The sequence below is a fragment of the Porites lutea genome, chromosome 2 (genome assembly GCF_958299795.1).
Source record: "Porites lutea chromosome 2, jaPorLute2.1, whole genome shotgun sequence".
Taxonomy (NCBI): domain Eukaryota; kingdom Metazoa; phylum Cnidaria; class Anthozoa; order Scleractinia; family Poritidae; genus Porites; species Porites lutea.
The window spans coordinates 11,557,196-11,568,049 of record NC_133202.1 but is presented as its reverse complement, the minus strand read 5'-3'; the positions used below and the strand labels follow the sequence as shown (position 1 = coordinate 11,568,049).

Here is a 10,854-nt window from a genome sequence, read left to right as displayed (position 1 = left end):
CAAAGCACTGACCAAGCATATCGATCCCTATTACCAGGTCTGGCAAGAAATTACCAGCAGAAAAGATTTAGTTAAAAGCAAACAATAAATTTTGAAAACAACTATCACTATAGTATGCTACATGCTAACGGCGCAACTTTATTTCATTATGGGAGGCAGGTTTCTGAAACTGCGTGAAGTGCGCATCTTATGTAAGCGACGTATCTTATCCGAGACACGTCGTTTTATTTTACTTTTATGTTTTCGTATAAATGGCCTTCAGTGTTTCACTACTGTATATTAATCAATTTAGGTACATTTTATAAACAATTATGGAACTATACTATTTAGTTGCTTAACACTTAAGACTAGCCTGGGCGCAGCAGACCTTACTTGGGTCATCCAGGCGGGTTTGGGTTGCGAGCACTAGAGCCCTTCTGAGTGCCCTAAATAACGCTTGTTACATGTTCAGGCTACAAATAAAACAATCAGCGGAGTCTTGAATGTGACAACTAGCGTTATCATGGTGACATCTTTAAAACGGAAATCTCCATAGTAGTTGCTTTGTCCCTTCGGTGTCTGTGGACAGGGCTCAACTGTACGGATTAGGCTTCTACTGGTTTGATTTTCATTTCAGCCCGCTTGGCGGAGTAATGATAACCTTTCCAGCGCAACCAGTTTACACCGTTGGCATAAGAGGAGTGATTCCCATTAAGATAGCGACCATTTAAGTTGGAGTGGTGACAGGCATTGTACCACCAGGCTCCCTCGAACCGAATGGCACAGCTCCCGTTAGCTTGGTCATTGTCTTGATCTTTGGTGGAGAATGACATTTTATGATGCACTGTAAGAGAGTCACCGGCAGTCCCTAAAATTATAAACACAAATCTCATTTCTTACCGTAGATTTTTATTAATGGTCCTAACTAACCTTTCTTTAGACGTTTCGGCGGGAAAATGAGAGAGTAGCGGCACTCCAAATAAGTAAAACGGGCATTTTTACCGTTACAAATAGGGCATTTAACCTCAACTATGTTACAGTCTACTTATCACACCCTTGTAAATAAACGTAAATAGGTGATACTTTCTAGTCTACACATTTGCTCCGGATACTGACCTGAATAAAATGCAAAATTAGGTGTCTCTCGATTTCTTCAGCAGAATCCCAGCCAAGTTACTGACTGGAGAGTTTTTTACTCCAGCCAGTTCCATTAGTTATCATCATTTCTATCATAATAGTTACACTTTAAACGGCTCACATCTAGAGCGTTCCACAGGACGAAATAACGTGTTTCCGTATTTTGTAAACTCGACGGAAATACGGGAAGTTTCTTATATCCGTCACGTTTTTGTAACAAACCAACCCCTTTTTGTTTTTTGCCCTGTCCGTTTTAAATTAAAAAGAGATTAATTCCATTTAGCAAAGTTTTATTCACACAAAAAGAAATGTCAATAAGATTGGTTGATCGATTCAGAATAAATGGGGTTTGCACTAGCTAGCTTTTTCTCAGTCGTCGCCTTGGTAGCACCAGTTGACCAAGTGAACTCTTTTCAGCCACATGACCTCTAGTTGTATACCTCTCCATCTCACTTAATCCTCTTACTGATGTTTCGATTATATTCGGTTGAGTTACCCCATGACATAATTGTAAGCAGTTTACCAGCTTTCTGCGGATGGAGTAAGCTGGGACAGCTATTCAAAAAAGGTACCTGTAAAAGGCAAGACTTTTTAAGAATTTTGACTAAGTTTTAAGTAGCAAAACGAGATCAGATTGAGTCTCTTTGGGCGAAGATAAAGGCCACTGGCCTGCCGAACAACGAGCTAAGAAACTATATTATTTTACAGAGCCAGGATCGACTACTCCTTCGCCTTGTAAGGCTTTGTAAGTTTGGTTAAGATGTTTCGTACACTTTCTCCCTAGCATAATAAGAACAGGCTTCGTTATTTGCCGTCTTCTCCCGACACTTGCCACTTGATATGAGCGTTGATCAGAGGCTTGGAATCAGGAGCTGCTAAAGGCTTGCAAGAGACCATGTATTGTCTGTTGAGCATGGTCAGCAGAAAAATACAAGTTACAGTAACAAGTGCAATAACAAATGCTGTGATAACAGGGTTTTTTCCATTGAAAAACCTCGTCTTTCACTGTCAAAAGAGAATGTATAAAATCATTGTTCGGGGTGCAGAAGGAAATCATTGGCAAAAGGTAACGTCCATTGTATGAATTTTTTCTTATTAAGTCCTTGTTTGGCAGTCAAAAAAACCCAGACCAATTCGATATTTCAGTGAATGTAAGGTATAGTTACAAAAAATGAGTCAAAACAAAATGAGTCAATAGCTAGGCAACTCCCAACCGAGAGTCAGCGGTGTACTAAAAAAAGTCGTATTGCGTACACTTAAGTACAGGAACAAATTGTTACGCCAAAAATACAACTAAGTTCTTAAACGAGAGCAGGTCCTTCCCCTTAAAGCATTTTTTTGTCGGAAAACTGTTCCTGATCACCTCACAGCAGTACTGATCCCGATCCCACAACTAAGAATCCCAGATCCCGGGCCTGTGATCCCTGATCCCACCCCATTTTTTGCCTTTTATCCCTGATCCCATATAACTCGTTACGACCCTGAAGTTCGCCTATATCTGTCAAACAAAGCGAGTTGGAATAATCACGCGTGCTTATAGCAAGCTACTATGAACAAACTATTCTTACAACACTCTCGAAGAATCGCGTTAAAACAATGCAATCGCTGAAACGTAGTAGATCGGTAAAATTAAGAAACGTCTGAGTTAAAGATCGGGTACAGGAATACCGAACAACAGTTGCCAGTTTTTTAAATTAATTCTAAGGTTTTTAAATTTAATTCTTTAATTTAAGCGCCGTTGGTGGATAGCTAAGGATAATTTAGGGATAGTCGCTTTAGGGATAATCTATGACGTCACCCATTATTTTTAACCTAGGGAAAAATTACGTTCCTCCATACTAATTAAGTGCCTAGTCAGTGTCTTCCTGCATACTAATTCGGTATAGGTTTACTAATTAATGAGCGTCTCTCTACTACAATAGGCACAAAAAGCTTGCCTCGGCTTGCCCGTTAAGTAACTTGTGCCCGGTTTTCGGACCGTCTATTAAGATGAAAATAGGTGGAATAAGCGAAGCGATCACCTAGCAACGCGAGAAACGGCTTCCTATATCTTATTTAGCGCTAAAACTCAGATACCAAAGAATCCAAGAGAGATTGGAACAAAGATGGAAACACCCATTCTCGCCCTTGGAATATGCGAATTTCACTAAATTATTTTTACACCAATTAAACGCTTCAAATTTATCGGAAGTTGGTTTCTGGAGTGGTCCGCAAACTTTTATTCAGTGTTGTCAGATAGAATAGGGGGTTATTATGCTCTCTTGGTGTGTCGCAATAAGGCTCTGTCCACACTAAAGCGTTTTTGTTGTCAGCGAAAACACAGCGATCGATTCGCCTCCAAAGCTACCGTTTTGATGCCTTTTTGACTGTCCACACTAAAACGTCCAAAAACGGTAAAATTACACGTTGTGACGTAAGTTGAACCCTACGCGCATGCTACAAATGCTAGCCAGCGTGGCAGGCGTTTTAAAGGGATGGGAAAGGGAGTTTCAGGCGCGAAAGAAACGCGCGTGGTCTCGCGCACTAATTCCCTTCCCTTCCCTTTCGAACGCCTGCCACGCAGGCTATACAAATGCACGTCCCTGCGATATTTTACGACCCACGTGGTACATATGACGTCATCGTTTTCATTTTGATGCGTTTTCGACCATCCACGCGATGCGATACTTTCAAAAGCGTTTTCCAATCGATGCGTTTTGGATGAAAACGCTCAGCGTATAGGTGTGGAAGGCAGGCCTTAACACAGCGAAATAAATACGTTTTCAAAAGAAAACAAATTATTTGGACGAGGCGTTAATCGTGGTGGACCTGGTGGTGACGTTTCAAAGAATTGATTTAAATGTGCGGAATAAATTTCCGTTTAATCCAGCCTCTAAATATAACTTTAGTGAAAATCACATATCTCGGCCAGCGGGCTAAGATTGCCTCTCCGACCGATTATTCTCTCTTGTTGGAACATTATTCGAGAAATAATACTCGCATTCAATTTCTTTTGATAGAATGGTTTGCCCGAGAAATCGCAGCGTGTTTGTTGGCTTACAGATCGCGCCCATAAATCGTATAAACTTTAATTTAAAATTACTGCACTGGCCTTACGACAGCGTGGAACTTCATTATTATTTCTTTTTTAACTGTGGTGTTGCGTCTTACCAGCGTATTGTCCAATAAGTTCCAGCTTATACTTGCTGTGTTCATCACCAACACCAAATGAGTCGTATTCAGCGTAAGCTACTTGGCTGTCGAAGTCTTCCAGATCAACCCGAAGCTTGCTGTGTCCTTTTGTCAGGCGGTGTATCTTGTCCAATCCGAACCAAAACTCACCATTCAGATTTCCGAAACCGTGTTCGTAGTCATCCCAGCCACGGTAGAAATCTAACGAGCCGTCCAGTCTCTTTTGGAACACAGTCCACCCCCCACCGGCTGTTGCTTGGTCACAGTATACTTGAAAGGTTCCAGCATTGTCAGGGTCGATGGTATAAACACCGCTGTTTCGAACACCAGCTTCATACAGCTCAGCACAGTTTTTGTAGACTGAAAAATAATGAATTCCGAAGCGTCTTCATCACCATGTGTTTTCCCCTTATAGAGCGTTTTCACATGACGTCACGGTGGCCATGTTGACGTTTAAAACAAATCCTGAGATAGTTTAGTCTGCTACACAGCCGTTTTTAGTGTTGTCACGCAACGCTCCTCCCCACGGAGGGAAAGAGCGTTGCGTGACGACACTAAAAACGGCTGTGTAGCAGACTTGAGAGAGTTGAACTCTTTCTTAACAATTTCTTTTGTTTTCATAAATTTGCATATATGCTGGCCACGTGAGCGAAAACGCTCTATAGGTATGCCCCCCCCCCCCCCCTCCAAAAAAAGAAAGAATAACAATAATAATAATAATAATGGTAATAGAACTGAGTAGAGTACAATTCAGGGAGAAATCGTGCGGGTAATTTCAAGTCGGCGTGCGCGTAGCACGCCTGAATTCTACGACGCGACATCCTATCACAACTAATTGTGTCAATGACAAAATGCGAGAATCTCAGTCTTGGAATATTATTTTATTAATTTAAGAGAAGGATTCCAAAGCATCTGAATAAAAGTCACTGGACCAGTTAGTTTCATCCATTTTTCTTTTCTTGGTCACTATTTTTCACTGATTTTGACTGGTTATCATGTGCTATGTAATTAAATTTTATTGGCTTAAATGGCATCTGCTACTTGATTTTTATTGGTTCTCTAACTGTCCAATTTTTTTTTGTCTGTTTACAAGCTCCTGGTAATCGGACAGGTCACAGTTTTGGAGTTCAATTAGCAAAATTAAGCTATAAATATGGGCTGTTAAGAACCAATCAGATTCAAGCATTTTGTTATTGACACTTTAATAATAATAGCAATAATTAATAGAAAATGCGGAGGTCCAAACTTCATTTACGAAACATTTGGTATTGGGGTGGTATTGAATTAGGAAAATTTAATGACTTTGGAGCATGAATGTCTTGTTGAGGAGGATTCCCAGTTGAAATTTCTTTCCGCTTCTTTGATTTTTAGTTCACCTTTGCTGGTCTCAGGAACGATCTGGTAGGATAAGAACCTCATCTACACTATAATTGACACTGCCTAAGAATAAAAGTTCCTTTTCCGGCCCGATTGTCAAAGCTAAGCTTTTGCCAAGTTGAAAATATAATGAGGTGAAAGACATTTTGCCGATGTTGACGATCATGTTGATGCAGATAATGGCGATAATGATAATGATAAGGACGATGTTAATGATGATGATGATGATGATGATGATGATGATGATGATGATGATGATGATGATGGTGATGATGATGATGATGATGATGATGACCATATTTTCTCAGAAAAAAAATTGAAATGAATCCATTGAAAAATCGAACTAATGGAGCCATTTACATACATGGTCATGTGTGTGGATATTTGAACACGTTGACAAACACTTTTGGTCTCCATTTGTCTTTGTCTTTGCGTCTATGATATGTTGAGGTCAGGCCAGTTTATTTTATCAGTGCTTAACTTTTCGTTTTCATTTTTTTAATTGTTAACCATGCATGGTAATGTAAAATGATCCATGACAAATCAACTTTATCTTGATAAAGTGGGGGAATGCATGAAAGTAAGAATGGAGTAAAAGAGAATACAATTACAGAAACAAAACTTAGTCAATCAGCCAAAGGAGAGAGAACCTGGGAACGAGATTGTTGCCTATTGAGTGTACATTACCTTCATCGCATAGATCTCCCTTAAAACCCTCGGGACAGAAACATCTGTATCCTTTATTTGTAAACCCGACTTGGCACAGAAAGTACTTTCCAGGGCAACGGCTACGATGACAAAAGTTCTGGAAAACAGTTAAAAAACGACCATGACACAGAATTAATATGTTAATTTCGGGATTCAATATATCAAAATTCATACTTGGCTCCCAGCAGGCTTGGGGGAATAAAATAAAAGAAATTTATTATTCACAGTGTATTCATTGCTGAGCCTCAAGATAATTTCTTTAATTTGTTTTCTTCCCCCAAGCCTCGGAGCCATGTATGAAGTTTGATATATCGGAATTGGTCTATTGACACATCTGTATGAATTTTTTAAACATTAACTGGTCCTGATATCATTCAATACTTCATGAAACCTCCGGCTGCACTTTTCAAGGAAATAGGAAACCATTTAAGCCGAGGTTTTGAATCAGTGCGAGAGTTTTAAGTTTACCCCCAGGTAATTGAAACTGGTGTTTTCCTAGTTATCTAGTTAAAAGCTTCTTACGTAAATTGACACTCAGCACAAATTTTGGATATTTTTTTCTAAATGAGTTACATAAAGGTAAGAGAAACAGCGTTGCTCAGCCCATTCCTCATATAAAGTCTGCATGAAAAATAAGTGTTAATGTATATAAAGGTGACTGTAATACAGATAACACACTCGCTATACAAACATTTACTGAATGGCCAACTTAACTCATTCTCTTCATCTTTTATTACCGCGAAGTGCCTTACCTCAACAGCGAAGTGTATGTAACCTTTCTTTTCTTCCAAACCAGTTTGTGTTTCGCTTTCATCGGTGAAATTTTTCAACTCGCATGTTCGTGTTCCCTCAACTTCAGGCCCCACGTTGATGGATACGCAGTTTGGCTCCAAAAAGCACTTCACCCGGCAGCTTCCCTCGTTTCGGACCATCTCAGTCCTTATCACGTGACCAGGAAGAACTTTGTCGTTTATCGGTTCCTCGAAATTGATGATGCGGTTATATTCTGTCATTAAAACCGCAGAAATAATGAAAATTTGTTTTGTACTTAAAAGAACTGATGTTTTACCAGCAGAAGATCTGTTGGTAATGAAATTCCGAGACACTCGCTTCGTAAAGGGTTTTAATAAGTTTGATTGAATAATGCTAAATAAAGTGTAAGGTAATAATTTATAATTTAAAATTTTAGCAAATCTAGAAGTAAAACGGTTTTTAATAGAAAAATGCAAATTTTGGTAAGAGAACTGGCTGTCAAAACTTTGTTGCCAAGGTAAAGTCAATCTTGACGTACACGGTTTTGAAGTTATTCAACTTTAAAGTCAAGGGGGCGCCTCAAAGCACCCAGTCAGTCTGAAGAGAGGTAACATTAATACGCGATTCAAGTTACACAATGATAGTTGTTATTAGCAATCCGACATTCGACTCCTTGCCGTATTTCTTTCACGAGTGAATACTAGAAAGTCATGCAAGTATCAGAAAACGGTTTTAGTCCCTAAAACACAAGACAGTCATGCGACAATTGATTTTTCTCCGTTATTTAACAAATTTTCCCCTGGTTTCCTCCTTGTAAATAAGAGTGAGTCTATTCTAGAATAAAATAAGTTATCAAACAATTGAACACACCTAAATTCGAAATGCGACTGACCTCTGACTGAGTTATAACTTGGATCCTTTTATAAGCCTCAAATGTCACCATTGAAAGAACAAAATGAGCTGTTACTAAAAAAATACTGTTGTTTCTTTTTTCTTTAAATAGATTTCCTCTATTAGAAAAGGAAGCTGAACAGGGGCACCCAACGACAATTTTCGGAAAAATATCTGTTCGGAAGACGTTTTGAGATCTAGAATTTTCGGAACATTTGTTGTAAAATTTCTTGCTTGCCTGCTTCTCCTAGAATTTTCGAACATCTAAAAAATGATTTAATTGCCTATTTTTAACGGATTTTTACCCCAAAAAGGTTACCTAGAATTTTCGGGAGCCTTTTTTCTGGCTGAAATTTTCGAAAAGGTAAGTTTTGATCCCTATAATTTTCGGATCACTAGACTTTCAGCTAGGAAATCCGAACAGATGAAAAATTTTTAGAGGATAAAAATATGCCTTTATCTACCAATTAAATACCAAAATACGTTTAACAATACTATGTTTAAGTGGTTTTGAACTATATTCTCGTTGGGTGCCCCTGGCTGAACTGTAAACACATTTTTTTTCTTTTAAATATATTTTTTCTGTTGAAAACGGAAGCTAGACTGTAGAGACACATTTATTTAATTGTTTTCAGATTTCTCAACGAAATCCTTGCCAGTGTAAAATTAAGCTGTTTTTAGGCCTTCAGTTCTTGGTTATGTGAGCCTTTAGTGATCGACACATAACTTAGCTTCTTGCTTCAACTACGTTGCTAAGGCCGTCAATCTGAATAACTTTGCATCCCATACAATATCCATTTTTCTGAGCTGTTATTGAGATAGCCATTGCAGTCTATTCGTGAATATTGAACTCATCAACTCCAATTTTAACTACAGACTGAGTTCTACTATTTCCTTTTGACTCAATCTATTGTTAACTCGCATGCAACACTTACCAGAAGCTGCTGTACCGATTCCAAGCATATTCCACGCGAGACATCATGATGCTGTAATATAAGTCATGCATTGTCAAGCCGGTTTGCGCTAGCTTGAATCGCTATTTTCGATTCCCGTTCAGCAACAAGTATGCTGGTCAGGCCTGACTCACTGCGTTTGCACAAATAGTTCCCAGTTGTTTTCTTACCTACCGAGTGTTTTTACTGATTGTTGTTTACAATTGTTCGCCTTTTTGGTTCCAGTCAGTCTTTAATTAATTCTTTTTCCAATTCATTATTAAGTTTATTAAAAGAGGAGGCTATTTTAAACTACTTGAATTGAAATGAATAATTATCTTAAGTATTTAATAGGTGCCTTTTATTTATTCACAATGTGACTTGTATATTCACTGTAAATAGGTCGGCCAAAAAAATAATAAAAAATAAAGAATACAATTAGAAGCGATTTTAATATTCGTGCTAGTGTTACAGTAGTTATCCAGCAAGCCTTTTATTTCTCCTCTATGTATTTTCAACAAATGTTTGATTAGATTCAGAAATTAATATCCGTTTCTGAAGATACCTGCTCATTGTGTTTGGAGAACCGAACGAACATTTTTCCAAAACTTTAAAAACACAAAAAGTGGTAAGGATGAACATTGCAAACTTACGCAATCGTTATAAACTAAACGTAAACTGATTAGCAATTGCTTAAAATTTATAAAGAGTTTAGGCCGGCAGCAGTTTTAATGTGTGGTTCAATTTGATCTTTGGTTTAAATTTATTTACTATCAGCATACCTTTATAAAAATGGAAATAAGATTTAAACCAAGGAAAAAGTATCAAGCAGAATAGTGAAAAACTATTGATTAGCTTTTGGTTAATATATATTTACATTACTGCTGTTTGTTTTCATTATGTCGATTAGATGACGTCAGCGCAGACATTGCACCTTCTTAACATGAACAGCACGAAGCGTAAGTGGAAATTTAAGACGGCTTGAGAAACGCATATTATTTATGACGTTAAGTCTGTGTTTTCTTGTTTTTTTTTTTTTTTTTCATTTTTTCTGCAAGTGTACAAAAAAGTTCATAATATTACTCGTTTATTAGAAAAGAAAAATTAACATTTTGTGATAATAGGAAATGCAAATATCAGCGTGAATGGGTCTATGATACACCCCTTTGCTGTACGAGGTGGATCATTTAATTTATTAAACCCTGTGCAAACCGAGGCAACATTGTTGGGCAACAAATCCCAACATTGTACTTTGTTATTACATGTTGCGTCCCTTTGCACACCCTGTTGAATGTTTACGCATGTTGTTGCGTGTTGTTGGGAGTTGTTGCCCAAAGTTTGAAACCGGTCAAACTTTTAGATGCGCAAAGCTTACTTATAGCAAATCCGCAGTCACTGGCGTAGCGTGTGTTTTAAAGGGGTCGGAAATGAAGACGTCCGCCGAACACGGTGACTTCAAAGTTTCTCTCGTGATGGCAAAATCTCCGTTGATTGTTAAGTTAATATCTACAGATCTAACCCAACTTAACCTATAAGTCCCACTGAAAAATTCGCATTCGTAACATACTGAGGTTGTATGTAACTCCAGGCTCACGGTTCAGGTGGCGGTTGGTCATCGGCGCGCCGGACAAAATTGTTCAGTTTTAAGCTTTCATGACAAATTGCGACCCTACAAGATCTTTTTGTGCATATAATAGCTGGAATAATTGCAAAGAAGATCTTTGCAGCAAATGAGAAGGTTAAGTGATGTTAGCGAAGAAAAAGCCTGGAAATAAAATATAGCTGAATCTGTTTACCTCACCTTCAACGCGAGCAGTTGCAACGTAGTTTAGCCAAGCTCCCCAGACAACACAAACCAGCAAGAGCGCTAACACTGCTAAACGACTTGCCATACTGAAGGTCTTGG

The 10,854-nt window shown here is 38.4% G+C and overlaps 1 protein-coding gene across 1 annotated transcript; it reads right to left on the bottom strand.

Moving 5' to 3' along the window:
* Positions 1–584: 584 nt before the first annotated feature.
* Positions 585–7,489, bottom strand: LOC140925627 (microfibril-associated glycoprotein 4-like). The gene is made up of 4 exons (XM_073375541.1): positions 7,125–7,489; positions 6,352–6,469; positions 4,267–4,647; positions 585–847 (listed from the first exon to the last, which is right to left on the bottom strand). Exons 1-4 carry the CDS (start codon positions 7,383–7,385, stop codon positions 585–587), a joined length of 1,023 nt encoding a protein of 340 aa, XP_073231642.1. The 5' UTR covers positions 7,386–7,489.
* Positions 7,490–10,854: the final 3,365 nt, after the last annotated feature.

Excerpts from the sequence above, each read along its gene's own strand:
- LOC140925627 (XM_073375541.1), bottom strand. The coding sequence starts at position 7,385 with ATGACAGAATATAACCGCATCATCAATTTCGAGGAACCGATAAACGAC. Across the intron at positions 6,470-7,124 it reads ACATACACTTCGCTGTTGAG|AACTTTTGTCATCGTAGCCG; the intron begins GTAAGGCACTTC and ends ACTGTTTTCCAG. Across the intron at positions 4,648-6,351 it reads GGGAGATCTATGCGATGAAG|TCTACAAAAACTGTGCTGAG; the intron begins GTAATGTACACT and ends ATTATTTTTCAG.